Source organism: Hylobates moloch, unplaced genomic scaffold (genome assembly GCF_009828535.3).
Source record: "Hylobates moloch isolate HMO894 unplaced genomic scaffold, HMol_V3 SCAFFOLD_8, whole genome shotgun sequence".
NCBI lineage: Eukaryota > Metazoa > Chordata > Mammalia > Primates > Hylobatidae > Hylobates > Hylobates moloch.
The window spans coordinates 52,587,623-52,606,703 of record NW_026652283.1 but is presented as its reverse complement, the minus strand read 5'-3'; the positions used below and the strand labels follow the sequence as shown (position 1 = coordinate 52,606,703).

Sequence of the window (19,081 nt, the reverse complement as noted above, 5' to 3'; positions counted from 1 at the left end):
AACAAACAAACAAACAAAAAACCTCAAAGGACTAACACAAAAATTAAGATAATAAATCAATTTTCTGCAGACATTTCTTGAATTATCCCAAAATTTTAAGGTCAATTTCCCCCACAAAATGTTTTTATCATTGCTATTTTGACAAAAAATACCTAACCTTAGAAAGAAGCACATATTAACTAGTTCTTTAAATATAAAAAAACTATTTAATTCATATTTATGCCAAGAACACTACAATTTACAAACATTTCATCCAAACTCTTACCCTGTGTCTACCCACACCAGAGGGAGGAACATGTCTTTGTGGAGAGGATTTCTTTGAGACTCTAAATATGCTTTGTTCAGGAAAGGGGAAGATACAAAAATATAAAACAAAAAAGAATATTGGCTCATTGTACATAAGACAGGCCAGCCATTAAGAATTGTTATCAATACAATAAAAGGGAATACTGGCCAGAGATCCTCTAGGTGAGTAGCTAAAATGTGATCAAAAGGAGAAAGAGGAAGAAGCAAATACACAAACGTTTTATGGGTATTAATAAAAATAAAGACATCTCTGAACAAATGATAAAATCCCTTCCCTGAAAAATTTCAAATGAGATCCACAGAAATGCTGAAGCAGAAGAAACTTTAGATTTAGAAACATCTCATTTGGGCTGGGTGCAGTGGCTCACGCCTGTAATCCTAGCACTTTGGGAGGCTGAGGCAAATGAGTCACCTGAGGTCAGGAGTTCAAGACCAGCCTGGGCAACATGGTAAAACCCCATCTCTACTAAAAATACACACACAAAAAAAATTCCCAGCTACTCTGGAGGCTGAGACGGCAGAATCACTTGAATCTGGGAGGTGGAGGTTGCAGTCAGCCGAGACCGCAACATCGCACTCCAGCCTGGACAACAACAGCAAATCTCCATCTCAAACAAAACAAAACAGAATAAAATCTTATTTGACTGATGATAAATTTCACAGTAGTTAGATGACCTGTCCAAGGTCACATAATGCCAGAATTTTGACTAGGACACAAGTCTCCTGGCTTCCAAGTGTGTGTTTTCTTTCATGTGCTATACTGCCTATTATTTATCTGTCCCTAACCACTTGAAGTGGTCCCCCTAACTCTGCCTCCACAATGTCCCCCTTTGGGACAATTAGAGAAAGAATTCTGGACTGTGTAGACCGTGGAGCTACTGACCTAACACTGGATGAGGCATTATTTCAAACAATTACTGCACTAACATTCATTTACAGGTGCAGGGTAGAGGAATAATATAAAAGGAAATTCTGTACACAACATCAAGAAAAGCACAAGAGGAAATACTCTCCTCTTTTGTACTGTTATTTTATTTTGTTTAGTCCATATATTATATAAAACATAACAGGAAAAATGAACGAATTTATAAAATAAATTGAGGTGTTTGGATGAAAAAAAAATACAAGAGCTTTGCCTTCATGTCTACAGATCTCTTAATATATTGTTGGTCTTGCACCTTAGATATCAAATAAAGATATCTAGCTTGACACAAAAGTTGGTAGCTGCAAGGTTAAGCTGTATTAGTTTGATGATGGGCCAGGAAATGATGTATTTTCTAAATTTTGTCCTTAAATATTGGCTGTAACAAATGCTGACATAGCAAAAAGTAAACTTCTATTAGACAGCAAGAGGGAAACTTGAGTGAATGAATGCAACTTACCTCCAAGTCCTCTTAAAGGAGGTAAAAAAATAAATACTGTGTTTTACCAGTGCTCCCCCCAAAGCATTATTCTAAGCATGCAGGAGGGTATAGTGAGCAGCTACAACAGTAAGATCCAACCCAGAGGTAGGTTCAAGGCCGAGAGTAGGAGAGTGGTTGAGGAAATCCTCCTAGAGCCAGTACCATTTCATAGAATGCCCATTTGTGCTGGGGGATGAGTCTATGGCCTATTTTCTTCTGATTCAAAAGGATATTCCCAGTTTCAACCTTGCTGAAAAACAGGCATTTTTGTACCTGCTATTACGAACAGCTAGGATACAGGATAAGGTTGGCATAAAATTATTTAGCAAGCACATGCTAGGTATTCCAGTTTGAAATCTACCAAACTGTAACATCGGGGAGAAATAAAAAGTTGAAGATGAAGTTGTTCCTCAAGATAAGGGAACAAAATCTTACAAAAGGAGGGATTAGGCACTCACTTAACTCTATATGGAGAACATCCTTCTCAAGTTAGGTGGAAGATGATGAGGAAGAATATTACCAAAAGCTGACCAGGCCATTTGGAGACCAAAAGGAGAGGAAAAAAGGCATTTAGGAAGCAAGCTAGTAAAAGAAGTTCTTCTGGGTCTGACTAGGTAAGTTAATCTACGGCAACCATATCAAAGATATGTTACCCATTACTCCAGCATGAAGCCAGTGGCAAAATACCTCAAGACATTTTAAACCCAGAGAAGTGTATGAAAAATATGATAGTTAACCAAGCAAATTAAAATTAAACCACTAATGGTAAAAATCTCTTCAGATCTGAAATCCAAGATACCCACTTTCCATTAATTCTGTGTCTTATGGGGGGAAATGAAAGGTAACAAATGTAAAGATTTTTTTTTATTTCTACTGGGGAGGGAGGAGGATAAATAGAAGTGTTTTCCAATTTGCTCTCCACTGTATACACACATACCCACACACATACATAAACATACATACACCAAAAACACCCCAAACAAAAAACAAAAAAACCAGGAATCAAAAACCAAAACACCCTCAAACTGCACCAATACTTCATATTTTGACCAAAAAAATATCCTGGGAGGAAGTGCAAAATGCAAAATCAAATGACCGAAAAATGCTGAACAAACAGCATTATTAATATACAAAATATTTATATTACTGAACTAGTAACAGGTGATGTTCTCTGTGTCTGTAAAACTTTGGAACCACATAGCTGATTTGTTAAATCTAGTCCATGCCAGCTTCCAAAAACCAAACTTTTAGTTAGCTTCATTCTTTGATGCCTCATCAAAATTTTCTACAAGATCTGAAAAAGAAAAACAAAGCATATGAATCAAAGAATACAAAAAAGGAAAAAGAGGTAAATGGAACTCCTAACTTCTAACCCCCCCAAAAATAAACTTAGTACAACCAGAATTAGCCTGAAAACATAAGGAGGCAGAAATGAACTGGTGGCATTTTACTACCAATGATTTAATTATTTGCTTAGGACAGTAATCCTAAGGAAATGTTCATCTTTTGTCTATGCAAATTACTGAAGTGAATAGCATTTTCATATGTCAATTATAATTCACACGGAAATGTTATAACAATAGCTATGCAAATTTATAATCACAGTGATTTCAATTTAATAAATCCAGGCAGCAGAGCTTTGTGTGACAACTTCTGATTCTAGGTTCTAAGGTGGAAGCTTACATTGTTTTTCATTAGATCCTATCCACATTATTGTGAATCAATTTAAATTCATGAGCTTACAATCAACACAAACCTAAAAGTCATCTATGCAATGACTGAAAGGAGATAAACAGGATGCTTAAAATCTTAAGTCGAAGGAAATGTCACTTACCTGGAACATCATCATCTTCTTCATCAATGTCTTCTGGTTTTGGTGCTTTACTGTCCAAGACTACAAAAAGTTTATTTTAATATTAGTCATTGAGAACAAAGACCTTAAAGAAAACTTATAATGTTTATCCCTTTTTTCCTGTATAAATCACATACAGTTGCTCAGAAATAGCTAAATATTGTCAATCTAAAATGCCATTCATATTTTTTTGCTTGAGTAACATTAAAAATAAAAACTTTATCAGTTAATACACTGATAACACAGCTGGCAATTTCAATGTGTGACAAAGATGAAATTTATTTTATTTATTTTTTGAGACAGGGTCTCACTCTGTTGACCAGGCTGGAGGAGAGTGATGTGATCTCGGCTCACTACAGTCTCCACCTCCCAAGTTCAAGCGATTCTCCCTGCCTCCCAAGTAGCTGAGATTACAGGCAAACGCCACCATACCCAGCTAATTTTTGTATTTTTAGGAGAGATGGGGTTTCACCATGTCGGCCAGGCTGGTCTTGAACTCCTGACCTGAAGGGATCCACCTGCCTTGGCCTCCCAAAGTGCTGGGATTACAGTCATGAGCCACCACACATGGCCTACAAAGATAAAATTTATATGCCAAGTGGAATAACTGATCACCGAATAAAAAGACTTTACAGTGGCCATATTCTCCAAATAAAAAATTAATATTAAGTTTTTTTTCAGCCAGGTATGGTGGTTCACGCCTGTAATCCACTGCACTCCATCCTGGGCGACAGAGTGAGACTCTGTCTCAAAACAAACAAACAACAACAACAAAAAGCTGGGCACAGTGGCTCATGCTTGTAATCCCAGCACTTTGGGAGGCTGAGGCCGGTGGATCACGAGGTCAGGAGTTCAAGACCAGCCTGGCCAAGACGGTGAAACCCTGTCTCTACCAAAAATATAAAAATTACCCAGGCGCGGTGGCGGGCACCTGTAATCCCAGCTAACTTGGGAGGCTGAGGCAGATAATTGCTTGAACCCGGGAGGTGGAGGTTGCCGTAAGCCAAGATCACGCTACTGCACTCCAGCCTGGGCAACACAGCAAGACTCTGTCTCAAAAAAAAAAAAAAAAAAAAGATTTTTTTCATTTCTTTTGGTGTAAGAAAATATCTAGCTAGGTAGTATGGGCACTGCAATACTAGATTTTTTCATTTTTAGGGGCAACTTGACACTTTTGAAACCAGGACTATCTTGGAAATTCAGAACTTATGGTTGCCACATTATTAGGGCAATCAATATTTAACAAAAACATACATGTCTGACAACATTATTTTCTTTTTTCTTAGAGACAGGGTCTCCCTCTGTCACCCAGATTGAAGTACAGTGGCATTCCATAGCTCAATGCAGCCTTGAAGTCCTGGGCTCAAGTGATCCTCCTGCATCAGCCTCCTGAGTAGCTATGACTATAGGCATGCGTTACCACACCTGGCTAATTTTTGTATTTTTTGTACAGATAGGGTCTCACCATGTTGCCCAGGCTGGTCTTGAGCTCCCGGCCTCAAGAAATACTCCCTCCTCAGCATCACAAGGTGCTGGGATTACATGAGTGAGCCACTGCACCCAGCCATACAACAGTATTTTCTGATTGTCATTAATTAGCAGTGAATATCAAATTAACTATTTAAAATGATGGGCCAGGCATGGTAGCTCACGCCTGTAATCCTAGCACATTGGGAGGCAGTAGGTAGGTGGATCACTTGAAGCCAGGAGCTCAAGACCAGCCTGGCCACCATGGCGAAACCCTGTCTATACTAAAAATACAAAAATTAACTGGGTGCAGTGGTGCACACCACCTGTAGTCCCTGCTACTAGGGAGGCTGAGGCATGAAAATTGCTTGAATCCACAAGGTGGCGGTTGTAGTGACCTGATATCGCACCACTGCACTTCAGCCTGGGAGACAGAGCAAGACTTTGTCTCAAAAATAAATAAAATGAAATAAAATAAAATAAAATTATGGCCTGAAGATCTGGGCACTATCCTTTTAGGTAATTACTTCTCAACTTACTATTATTACTACCAAAATGTTTCCGAATATTCTTTTTTTTTTTTTTTTTTGAGACGGAGTTTCCCTCTTGTTGCCCAGGCTAGAATGCAATGGCATGATCTCAGCTCACTGCAACCTCCGCCTCCTGGGTTCAAGCGATTCTCCTGCCTCAGCCTCCCAAGTAGCTGGGATTATAGGCGCCCACTACCATGCCTGGCTAATTTTTGTATTTTTAGTACAGATGAGGTTTCACCATGTCGGTCAGGCTGGTCTCGAACTCCTGACCTCAGGCAATCCGCCCGTCTCGGCCTCCCAAAGTGCTGAGATTACAGGCGTGAGCCACCACGCCCAGCCATGTTTCTGAATATTCTGTGTCACACTACATAGTCATTAAACAAACTCAAAATTTTATGAAGCACAGAAATAACTTTATAGAAAGTAAAATAATTACAGGCAAATCCAAATTAAGATGGGACACCTTTTAAATGATTAGGTTCTTTAAGTAGGGTGGGGAAGAGAAAGATTTACTGAATTGAAATACCTACCTTGCCGCGGGAACTGTTCAGCTAACTTCCTAAGGCTTGTTAAACTGTCAGCACCAAGCTGACTTAATATTCCAGGAAGCATTTCTGTGATTGGTTTGGCTTCTGCATGACCAGTAATTGCAAAGGTATTAGCAGAAAGGGAAGCTTGGACTTTGGGATTGTTGAAATGAATAACTGTCCCATCATCTTTAATCATATTCACCTGTATGATCACAGAAGAAAAATGTACTTCACATGCTAGGTACACTAAAACAATATATTTTTAAAAAGCAATTCAGCCAATTATGGTTTTTTACTTGGTAGTTATGTAATCCCAAGGTAGTAACTGGCCAAGCAATGGACATTCGTGGAAAAAGATCATAGTAATAAAGTAAAATGGTGTAGATGGCACAAATTACTAGGATGGACAAGAAATATTCAATTCATTACAGAATCTAGATTTTAAACTCCAAGACTTCCAAGAGAAAGAAGTACATGCCCATGTTTTTTAAAAAAATGGAAGTAGCAGCCACAAACCAGCTTCTTAATGAAATTACTCATTATCTTACTCAATTTATACTGTCAAACAAAATCAGTGCAATTTCCACTTGGTAGGGTAGCATCTTACTTAGGGGACTGGTTACAAAGGGGAAATAGTATATGGTAAAAACAACCACTGAAAATCCATAAAGAACACTCAGAAATGTAACCAGGTGTTTCATTCCTTCAAGCACTTAGTACATTTATAAAAATTTCAACTTGTTCTAATCATGCCATTCTTTGTAGGGGATTTTGCTAGTTCCTCTTTTTTTTTTTTTTTTTTTTTTGAGACAGAGTCTTGCTGTGTCGTCCAGGCTAGAGTGCAGTGGCATGACCTCGGTTCACTGCAGCCTCTGCCTCCCAGGTTCTAGCCATTCTCCTGCCTCAGCCTCCCACCAGGTAGTTGGGATTAGAGGCACGTGCCACTATGCCCGGCTGATTTTTGTATTTTTAGTAGAGATGGGGTTTCACCATGTTGGCCAGGCTGGTCTCGAACTCCTGACCTCAGGTGATCTGCCCACCTCAGCCTCCCATGGTGCTAGGATTATAGGCATGAGCCACCACACCCAGCCAGTTCCTCTAATTCTTTTTTTTTTCTTTTTTTTTTTTTTATTATACTTTAGGGTTTTAGGGTACATGTGCACAATGTGCAGGTTTGTTACATATGTATCCATGTGCCATGTTGATTTCCTGCACCCATTAACTCGTCATTTAGCATTAGGTGTATCTCCTAATGCTGTCCCTCCCCCCTCCCCCCACCCCACAACAGTCCCCGGAGTGTGATGTTCCCCTTCCTGTGTCCATGAGTTCTCATTGTTCAATTCCCACCTATGAGTGAGAACATGCGGTGTTTGGTTTTTTGTCCTTGGGACATGGATGAAACTGGAAAACATCATTCTCAGTTCCTCTAATTCTTAAGGGTAGCTTCTCAACAATCTTTAATGACCCCTGTAAAGGTCAAAGAAGTTGTCCCACCCACTTGCCTAGTGACCTGAACATGCTTTATCAACTAGGAAACCTTTAACAATCATCCTCACATTCTTTCCATAACTTTCACCAATATGAACCGACTATTTCAGATTTGATTTCATCCATTGCCTGGGACTTACTGAAATGGAAGGTTTAACATGTGCTACTTAAGATTGTTATTTTTCTCTCTCACTCATGTACTTTTGTTTTTTTCAGTAGAGTTGAATTTGCGTAAGTTAAATGTGTGAATAATGTGATTCCACTATGTAGTTGATTCCCCTGGGTAAGTTACCTTGGTGGTAACATGCTTACTATATAAAAAGGTTAGGAAGAGTTAACTCTTGGCTACTTTAGAAGCATTTCATGATCCATCCAAAATCTGCCCTGTCACAATCAAGCATAGATGCTGAGTGTTCTCCACGGACAGTGGGAAGAGCGCTTTTCTTCCTCAGAGGTGATCACCACCATTGATAGCACCAGAAAGGAAGGGCAAGAAAGGGACTTCTAAATTTCAGGCAAGACCTGAACACAGAGAAAATAAAGGCAAATCCCTGGAAAATTGTAACTAAACCCATAAATAATTTCCCCAGGTTTTTCTGACAAAAATCACTATTTAAATTCTATATCCTTCCCTCTCTCACTATTACACTTAGGGTTCTACTAATTATATCACACAATAAGCATTCAATCCATCTGTTCTAAAAACATGGCACTGTGAGTTATATTAACTTTAGAAAAGATAAATTATATAGTTTCGAAGATAATTACAGTTTTGGTAAAAAGTTAAATGTTAAAGTGGGTGAAATCTGGGCTTGAGAAGGATGACAGTGGATGTGAAATGGGATGTTGCTCTGCATTTAGCCTAGAATCACATAATTTTAGAATGGGAAAAGAATAAAAGATACGGTAGGACTATATTTTTCAAATCAAGACCAAATCCCGTGGTTTAAAAAAGGATTTCAGGCCAGGTGCGGTGGCTCACACTTGTAATCCTAGCACTTTGGGGGGCCAAGGTGGGCAGATCAAGAGTTCAAAATCAGCCTGGCCAACATGGTGAAACCCTGTCTCTACTTAAAATATAAAAATTAGCCGGGCATGGTGGCAGATGCCTGTAATCCCAGCTACTTGGAGGCTGAGACAGAAGTGGCTTGAACCCAGGAGTCGGAGGTTGCAGTAAGGTGAGATCGCACCACTGCACTCCAGCCTGGGTGACAAGAGTGAAGCTCTTTCTCAAAAAAATAAAAGGGCAGGCGCGGTGGCTCAGGCCTGTAATCCCAACACTTAGGGAGGCTGAGGCAGGTGGATCACGAGGTCAGGAAATAGAGACCATCCTAGCCAACATGGTGAAACCCTATCTCTACTAAAAATACAAAAATTAGCTGGGTGTGGTGGCATGTGCCTGTAATCCCAGCTACTTGGGAGGCTGGGACAGGAGAATCACTTGAACCAGGCAGTCAGAGGTTGCAGTGAGCTGAGATTGTGCCACTGCATTCCAGCCTGGCTACCCAGTGAGACTTTCTCAAAAAAAAAAAAAAAAAAAAAAAGGCCGAGTGCAGTGGCTCACGCCTATAATCCCAGCACTTTGGGAGGCTGAGGCGGGCAGACTGCCTGAGGTCAGGAGTTCGAGACCAGCCTGGCCAGCATGGTGAAACCCCATCTCTACTAAAAATACAAAAATTAGCCAGACATGGTGGCAGGCACCTATAACCCTAGCTACTCAGGAGGCTGAGGCAGGAGAATTGCTTGAACCTGGGAGGCATAGGTTGCAGTAGGCCGAGATCGCACCATTGCACTCTGGCCTGGGCAACAGAGTCAGACTCCATCTCAAAAAAAACGAAACAAAACAAAACAAACAAAACCCCAAAGATTTCTAAAATACTTCTGTGTGCAGAGAGTCTCAAATATTGGAATCTGAGACTTTTTTTTATTTACAGACATTAAAGTCACAAGAAATTTGAAATCAATATTGTTCAAAAAATTCAGGCTATATATTTGTTGAACTTAGAAGTCTTCCAGTTCAAATCCTTTATGTTAAAGAAATAAACACTGAAGACAAAAGCTCTTTGTTAGCAACATACCCAAGGACAAATAGCTTGTTAAGTGCAAACCAAGGACTTTAACCTGGGTTTTCCAACTTGTTCTTTAGTTTCCTTTCTACTAAGTCATTCTCATACTTACAATGCTTATTTGCCTATAAAAATTCAATTCAGCTGGGTGCAGTGGCTCATGCCTGTAATTCCAGCACTTTGGGAGGCTGAGGCGGGTGGATCACCTGAGGTCAGGAGTTCACAACCAGCCTGGCCAACACAGTGAAACCCCATCTCTACTAAAAATACAAAAACTATCTGGGTGTGGTGGCGGGTGCCTGTAATCCCAGCTACTTGAACCCGGGAGGCAGAGGTTGCAGTGAGCTGAGATCATGCCATTGCACACTCTTCTAGCCTGGGCAACAGAGCGAGACACTGCCTCAAAAAAAAAAAAAGAAAAGAAAAAGAAAAAGAAAATTCCATGGCCTCATGAGAGCTTGCCAGAGAATGATTTATTTCAGGATATAGGCCAAATCGAGAACACAAAAGAAAAACAACACAGGTATATAGATAAAATGTATCTTATTGGCTACAAAACAAGAGGCTAACACGGAGCCAAAAACAATAAACTCATGGAGTTTTTCCTTATGTTCAAGTTTCTCTTCTGAAGGCTAAATGTTGTTATATTTTACACCCTGATATATAGGTCTTTCTAGTTTGAAACATGCTTGAGTTTAGTGTGAAAAGCAAGATGAATTCCATCTCAGATTGTGAAACATAAATAAATTTATTCATGGCTGTTTTAAATGGAGTGGTCTAAAAGATGCAGCTTCAGGAACAGAAAGGTCCAGAAAGGGATGGAGAGTTTAGTTAATTTTAGAATACAGAGAAATACTAGAAGGTAAAACAGCTAGCATATTTTCTTTCTTTTTTTTTTTTGAGATGGAGTCTCATTTTGTTCCCCAGGCTGGAGTGCAGTGACGTGACCTCTGCTCACTGCAACCTCCTCCTCTCGGGTTCAAGCGATTCTCCTGCCTCAGCCTCCCAAGTAGCTGGGATTACAGGTGTGCGCCACCATGCCTGACTAATTCAAATTATTTTATTTCTATCTAACATTCCTTCCTTCTGAGCAAATGACATGGCTATATAAGGCTTCTGGGCACAAGCTATTAGAAACTATCAAACGATGAATTGTTTGGCTGAACAAGACCAGTTAGACACCTCTCCTGCCATTTTGGGTAAAAGAAGGGATAAGGAACTTGTTAAAAGTCATAAAGCAAATTACATGCATTTAATATCGAGACTTTACTTCCTTCAGTGATTTTATACTGCGTGGTTTAAGTAAGCCATATAATATACGTACAATATAAGAACAAGGAGCAGCCAAATAAAAAGGACTACTAAACTAGCAACTATACCAGCACTGAGGTCTCTTTTTCAACCAAACATCCCCTTTAGGTCAATTTTTTTTTTTTTTTCCTAAAGATAGCTGAAGGTAAAGGATGCCACTTGAGCTAAGGAGAAAGAGGCATTTTGAGACCCCAGTCCAAACCACAGAATGCCCTTGCTCTCATTTTTTGCTTTAATACTGATGTGTCTAGTAGTTAGCAGTAAACTTTGTCCTCTCATTCCTAGTGTATTTATATATGTTGTTTCACTGTTTAGAAGAACCATTTCCTACTTCTCCATCTTGCACATTCCCATTTATTCAAGATTGAGGTAAGATGCTTCTTTCTCTGAAAACTTGAGGTGGTTTATGCACTTACTGCTATTATACAGAATCGTCTTGTAGTTTAATTGCATTTGTAAATCACTGACCATACTAGAAGGTTAATTTCTTAAGATCAGAGACCATGCCTTATTCGACGTAGTACTTCCCCCAATGTCTAGTACATAATAATCACTCAAATCTGCTGAATGAATGAATGGATACCTCCTATACAATTTATTCTAAAATCATGGCTGGGCATGGTGGCTCATGTCTGTAATCCCAGCACTTAGGGAAACTGAGGCAGGAGGATCGCTTAAGTCCAGGAGTTCAAGATGCCTGGAACACGGCAAGAACCCCATCACTACCCAAAAAAAAAAAAAAAAAAAAAAAAAGCAAAAGCAAGCCAGGTGGTATGGTGGTACATGCTTATAGTCCTAGCTACTCAGGAGGCTGAGGGGGGAGGACTGCTGAGCCTAGGAGGTCGAGGCTGTGATCACACCACTGCATTCCAACCTGGGTGACACAGCAAGACCCTGTCTCAAGAAAGAAAAAAAAAAAAGGAAAAAAAAAAGGATGTTGTCAGACCAACTCCCCAAATGCTAGATGATGGGTCACATTAAGGTTTAAATATAGCACCAGCAGTGCCTCCAATGAAGATGCCCAGAATCTCCTGGGCTGTATCTTTAGCCTGACTTTTCCTATAGTTTTCACCTTTCAGAATCAGCCCAACCCACCCTCCAGAATTAGGGGCATTTTAAGTCACTCTTGGCAACTGCTGGGTGGCCCTTTTATGTTGCTATCAAACACTTTAACAAACCCTACCTTTGCTGGGCTCTGCATAGGGTATGTAAGTTAGTCATAGCAGCCTCCTACCTGGTAAATCTGATGCTCACTTTGTTCCTATACTGCAGTACATTTTTGTGGCTAGAGGAGGCTCACAAAGTTATATTTGACTCCATAGCTCTTGCTAATAACTGCCCTCTCAGTTCATGGAGGCTTGAATTCTTCTTTGTGACTTTTTTTTAATCCAACTGAGAATGATAAAAGAGAATTAGCAGTTGTCTCTTTTTTTTCTTTTTGAGATGGAGTCTCGCTCTGTCACCCAAGTTAGAGTGCAATGGCGCAATCTCGGCTCACTTCAACCTCTGCTTACTGCAACATCTGTTTCCCGAGTTCAAGTGATTCCACTGCCTCATCCTCCCAAGTAGCTAGGATTACAGGCGTGTGACACCACGCCCAGCTAATTTTTATATTTTTAGTAGAGATCGGGTTTCACCATGTTGGCCAGGCTGGTCTCAAACTCCCGACCTCAGGTGATCCACCCACCTCGGACTCCCAAAGTGCTGGGATTACAGGCAGGAGCTACCACGCCCAGCCAGCAGTTGCCTACTCCATCCTACATGTAATGGCACTTAAATGTTTACCAGAAAATTCATCTTTTACTGACTTCTTCCTATATCTTTTAAGAGACAGGGTCTCATTCTGTCTCCCAGGCTGGAGTGCAGTGGATTGATAAAAGCAGCTCACTGCAGCCTCAAACTCCTGGGCTCAAGGGATCCTTCCGCCTCAGCCTCCTAAGTTGGTAGGACTATAGGCATGTGCCACCATACCTGGCTAATTTTTTATTTTCTTTAGAGACACGGTGTCATGATTTTACTCAAGCTGGTCTTGAACTCTTGGCCCTAAGTGATCCTCCTGCCTTGGCTTCCCAAAGTGCTGGGATTACAAACACAAGTCACCACACCTAGCCTCTTCTTACAGCTTAATAGGGTGAAACAACAGACTTCTTAAGAATAAGGCACATAAGCGTCTGGGGTGTTGTGAGACTGAAGAATGTGAGATTTTGAGGATTATGGGCTTTGCACACGCTCTTACAAGTCAGTCAGTATCCTTCGCATTCAATTCTAGCTCAGCATCTGCTTATTTCTAATGGATATTATTAAGCTAAAGCTTAACGCTGTCATTAGTCTATAACATATGCTGGGATCACTTTCTCTTATTCTCTAGTGACAAGTCTGACAAGACAGGAATTCTTTTTTTTTGAGACAGAATCTTGCTCTGTCACCCAGGCTGGAGTGCAGTGGTGCGATCGATCTCGGCTCATTGCAACCTCTGGCTCACTGCAGCCTCCACCTCACGGGTTCAAGCGATTCTCTTGCCTCAGCCTCCTGAGTATCTGGGATTAGAGTCATGTGCCACCACCACGCCCAGCTAATTTTTGTATTTTTAGTAGAGATGGAATTTCACCATGTTGGTCAGGCTTGTCTCAAACTCCTGACATCATGATCTGCCCGCCTCAGCCTCCCAAAGTGCTCGGATTACAGGTGTGAGCCACTGCGCCTGGCCTTTTTCTTTCTTTTTTTTTTTTTTTTTTTGAGACTGAGTCTCGCTCTGTTACCCAGGCTGGAATGCAGTGGCACTATCTCTGCTCAATGCAACCTCCACCTCCTGGGTTCAAGCAATTCTTCCACCTCAGCCTCCCAAGTAGTTGGGATTACAGGCACACGCCACCATGCCTGGCTACTTTTTTGTACTTTTAGTACAAAAAAGAATTCCCGTGCCCCTCTAGGAATTCTCTTTATCTATGCTGTAGGTAGTGTGAACTGGCATATTCTTTCTGAAAAGCAATTTGACAAAATGCATGAAGAGTTCTAAAAATGTTCATGGCTCTTTCAGCCAGTAACTACACTTTTAAGAATCTACAGAGGCCGAGCGCAGTGGCTCACTCCTGTAATCCCTACGCTTTGGGAGGCTGAGGCGGGTGGATCACCTGAGGTCAGGAGTTCAAGGCCAGCCTGGCCAACATGACGAAACCCCGTCTCTACTAAAAATACAAAAAATTAGCTGGGAGGCTGAGGCAGAATAATTACTTGAATCCAGGAGGTGGAGGTTGCAGTTAGCCGAGATCATGCCACTGCACTTCAGCCTGGGCAACAAGAGAGTTGAAGGAACTCAGATTTATATATATATAAATATACATATATTTTATTATATATAAATACATAAAATATTTATTTACATATAATATATATAATTTATATATAATATATATTTTAAAATATATAATTTAATTATATATTTTTTATTATATATATACGGTTTTTTTTTTTTTAGACGTAGTCTCACTCTGTTGCCCAGCAGGCTGTAGTGTAGTGGTGTGATCTCGGCTCACTGCAACCTCTGCCTCTTGGGTTCAAGCAATTCTCTTGCTTCAGCCTCCTGAGAGTAGCTGGGACTACAGGAGCGTGCCACCATGCCCGGCTAATTTTTGTATTTTTGTAGAAATGGGGTTTCACCATGTTGGCCAGGCTGGTCATGAACTCCTGACCTCGTGATCCTTCCAAAGTGCTGGGATTACAGGTGTGAACCACCGCGCCCGGCCCAGAGAGATATATTTATGTATAGAAAAGTTCAACACATGATTATTTTATTATCAAAACATTACAATGTATAATAAATAATAAAAAAGTGTTAAATTACAGTACAGTATATCCATATACTGGAATGTATGTAGATACCTACACATGATTAAAAGGAGGTTTTTTAATGACATAAAACAATTTTTATAATATAATGCTATTTAAAAAAATGATTATTGGCCGGGTGTGGTGGCTCATGCCCGTAATCCTAGCACCTTGGGAGGCAGAGGTGGGAGGACTGCTTGAGGCCAAGAGTTCAAGACCAGCCTGGGCAACATAGGGAGACCTCATCTCTACAAATAATTCTAAAAAGTAGCCAGACATGGTGATGGAATCACTCAGCCTGGGTGACAGAGTGAGACCCTGTTTCAAAATAAAAAAATTAAAAATTAAAAAAAAATTATTCTTTTAAAACAAAAACAAGCCAGATGCAGTGGCTCAGGCCTGTAATCTCAGCACTTTGGGAGGCCGAGGCAGGTGGATCACCTGAGGTCAGGAGTTCGAGACTAGCCTGACCAACATGGAGAAACTCATCTCTACTAAAAATACAAAATTAGCCGGGCATGGTGGTGCATGCCTGTAGTCCCAGCTACTTGGGAGGCTGAGGCAGGAGAATCACTTGAACCTGGGAGGCTGAGGTTGTGGTGAGCCGAGATTGCCCCATTGCACTCCAGCCTAGGCAACAAGAGTGAAACTCCGCCTCAAAAAAAAAAAAAAGACATTAGCTGGGTGCAGTGGCACACACCTGTAATCCCGGCTACTACTTGGGAGTTTGAGGCACGAGAATCGCTTGAACCTGGGAAGCAGAGGTTGCAGTGAGCCAAGACTGTGCCACTGCACTCCAGCCTGGGCAGAGAGTGAGACTCTATCACAAAAAACAAAAAACAAACAAAAAAACCAAACCAAACAAAACAAGCAAAAAAAACAAGGTCTCGCTCTGTCACCCAGGCTGGAAGTGCAGTGGTGAGATCATACATAGCTCACTGCAGCCTAGAACTCCTGGGCTCAAAGTATCCTCCTGCCTCACCCTCTGAGTAGCTGCGATCACAGGCGCATATGCACCATCATGCCCAGCAAATTACATTTTTTTGTTTTTTTTTGAGATGGAGTCTTGCTTTGTTGCCCAGGCTGCAGTGCAGTGGCACGATCTCAGTTCACTGCAACCTCCGCCTCCCGGGCTCAAGCAATTCTCTGCCTCAGCCCCCGAGTAGCTGGGATTACAGATGCCCACCATCACGCCTGGCTAATTTTTGTATTTTTAGTAGAGATGGGGTTTCACCATCTTGGCCAAGCTGGTCTTGAACTCCTAACCTCATGATCCACCTGCCTTGGCCTCGCAAAGTACTGGGATTACAGGCGTGAGCCACCCAGCCCGGCCTTTTGTTTTTTTGGTTTTTTTTTTGTAGAGACAGCATCTCACAATGTTACCTAGGCTGGTCTCAAACTCCTGGCCTCAAGCAATCCTTCCACCTCAGCCTCTCAAAGTGTTGGGATTACAGGCATGAGTCATTGCACCTGGCCAAAAAAAAAAAGGATTCTAAACTGTACATCTAGCTGTAATCATATATATATGTGTGTGTGTGTGTGTATATGTAGCATATATATAGTGCATATATATAGTGCATATATATAGTGCACATAAAGATGGGAAAGATTAAATACAAGACTAATAGTAGCTCTCTCTGGGTGGTAGAGATTATGGTTGAATATTGTCTTCTTGACATTTTCTCTATATTCCTGCTTCTCTACAATGGCAATATCTATTATCTATATAGATATACAGATACATATTTTTTTTTTGAGACGAAGTTTCACTCTTGTTGCCGAGGTTGGAGTGCAATGGCATGACCTCAGCTCACTGCAACCTCTGCCTCCCAGGTTCAGGTAATTCTCCTGCCTCAGCCTCCTGAGTAGCTGGGATTACAGGCGTGTACCACCACGCCCAGCCAATTTTTTTTTTTTTTTTTTTTTTTTTGAGACAGAGTCTTGCTCTGTTGCCCAGGCTGGAGTGCAATGGCACGATCTCGGCTCACTGCAACCTCTGCCTCCCAGGTTCAAACGATTCTTCCGCCTCAGCCTCCTGAGTAGCTGGGATTATAGGTGCACGCCACCACATGTGGCTAATTTTTGTATTTTTGTAGAGATGGGGTTTCACCATGTTGGCCAGGCTGGTTATGAACTCCTGGACCTCGTGATGTGACCACCTCAGCCTCCCAAAGTGCTAGGATTATGGGTGTGAACCACCGCACTCAGCCGGCAATATATTTTTATATTGAGGGGAAGAAAGCTATTTTAAATACAAAAGATGCCAGTAAGGATGGATAAAATGTGGTAAAAGCATACAATGGAATATTATTCAGCTATAAAGCAGTGAAGTTCTGATACGCTATGACCTAGATGAACCTTGCAAACACTAAGCTAAGTGAGGTACTCCAGGCCTCCAGGCACAAAAGGACAAATACTGCATGATTCTATTCATATGAAATATCTGGAATAGGCAATCCATAAAATAGAAAGTAGATTGGCGGTTACCAAGGGCTGGGGTACAGGGGAATAAGGAGTTATTGTTTAATGGGTATCAAGTTTCAGTTGAGGAAAATGAAAAGTTCTAGAGATGAACAGTAGTGACGTTTGGCCAACATTGTGATGTATGCCAATGAATTGCATAGTTAAAGACAGCTGGCTAGGCGCGGTGGCTCATGCCTGTAATCCCAGCATTTGGGAGGCCAAGGCAGGCGGATCACGAGGTCAGCAGATCAAGACCATCCTGGCTAACATGGTGAAACCCCATCTCTACTAAAAATACAAAAAATTAGCCAGGCGTGGCGGCATGCACCCGTAGTCCCAGCTACTCAGGAGGCTGAGGCAAGAGAATGGCGTGAACACGGGAGGCGGAGCTTGCAGTGAGCCGAGATTGCACCACTGCACTCCAGCCTGGGCAAAAGAGCGAGACTGCGTCTCAAAACAACAACAAAAAAACAAACAAAAAACAAAAACAAAAAAATAGATATATCTACACACACACACACACACACACACACACACACACACACACACACACAACACACACACACACACACACACACACACACACACACACACACACACACAGTAAAAAAACAAAAAGCCAAAAGAACAGGACCCTAAGAGAGAAAGAAGGATGCTATGGAATGGTAAGGTGAATAGGACATGGTGCTTCCCTTTTATTCTCGTGTACTCACTCACAGCTGTCTAACTATGGGCACCTGAGGCTCTAGCTGGAGGAAGAAGGAACTACAGGAAGAGCCTGCCATTAACTTTAGGTCCTCTTTCTGTACAACTGGTTCAGAAAAAACAAGAACCAGGAAGAGGAAAATGTAAAAAGTAAAACTTATGTGTCCAATTACAAAATTTATATTCCCAGCCTTAAGCTTTCTCTAAGCCCTAGCTCCCTATAGCTAACTTACTGCAGAACAATCCCACCTGGAATAATCAGTACCTCTTAAATTTAATAGGCTCTAAGCAAACTCATCACAGAGAATCAGCATAAACATGTTCCCAGCCATCAAGACTCTTTATAAGCTACTGAAAACAGACTACTGGGTTAATAAGTTACCATTATACACCACGATATGAGATAGCGAAAAACATATTATAGAAGAGCAACTTAGGCTAAAGCAGTAAAAGTACAGAGAAAGGGTTGATTACACCTGGAAAGGCAGGGAAGGGTTTCATGGAGGCTGAATTATACCCTAATTAAGACAGAAGCTGTCTTCTGAATATAATTATAAAACTCTATGAAGCAACTTAGAACAATTAGGGCATCTGAATCAGCAAGTGCTTTTTGGTTACACTTCTTACTAAATAACCTGGAAAAAATCTGTTGTTTCTGAGAAATAAAACAGATCCTTTTGTCAATGGATTCATGCAATTAGGGGAAGAAAAGGTGACAGCACAGTCACTACATTCAACTAGATTACCAAATAACAAGCACATTCAAATATTTTCAAATGTTAAGAACATAAAACATTTTCAGAAATTTGGTTCTGGATGATACTCTGTAAGTCTGCCTAAGAATTCCTTTCAAAAAGCTGGTTATTGGCCAGGCGCAGTGGCTCACGCCTATAATCCTCCCAGGACTTTGGGAGGCCGAGGCAGGCGGATCTTCTGAGGTCAGGAGTTTGAGACCAGCCTGGCCAATGTGGTGAAACCCCGTCTCTACTAAAAATATAAAATTAGGCTGGGCGCGGTGGCTCACGCTTGTAATCCCAGCACTTCGGGGGGCCGAGGCGGGCAGATCACGAGGTCAGGAGATCGAGCCCACGGTGAAACCCCGTCTCTACTAAAAAATACAAAAAAATTGGCC

The 19,081-nt window shown here is 41.2% G+C and overlaps 1 protein-coding gene across 4 annotated transcripts in view; it reads right to left on the bottom strand.

The window, feature by feature from the left end:
* Positions 1–1,290: 1,290 nt before the first annotated feature.
* The window catches only part of BTF3L4 (basic transcription factor 3 like 4), a 32,553-nt gene continuing 14,762 nt past the window's right edge, over positions 1,291–19,081 (bottom strand). For 3 of the 4 annotated variants that reach the window (XM_032160838.2, XM_058441863.1, XM_058441862.1), the window contains exons 4-6: positions 6,092–6,293; positions 3,544–3,603; positions 1,291–3,003 (exon numbers count right to left, since the gene is read on the bottom strand). In XM_032160838.2, the coding sequence (XP_032016729.2) occupies positions 2,957–3,003; positions 3,544–3,603; positions 6,092–6,293 (309 nt within the window). In that variant the 3' untranslated portion in view covers positions 1,291–2,956. The remainder of the gene's footprint in view (positions 3,004–3,543; positions 3,604–6,091; positions 6,294–19,081) is intronic. The other variant, XM_032160839.2, reaches the window with a different exon arrangement.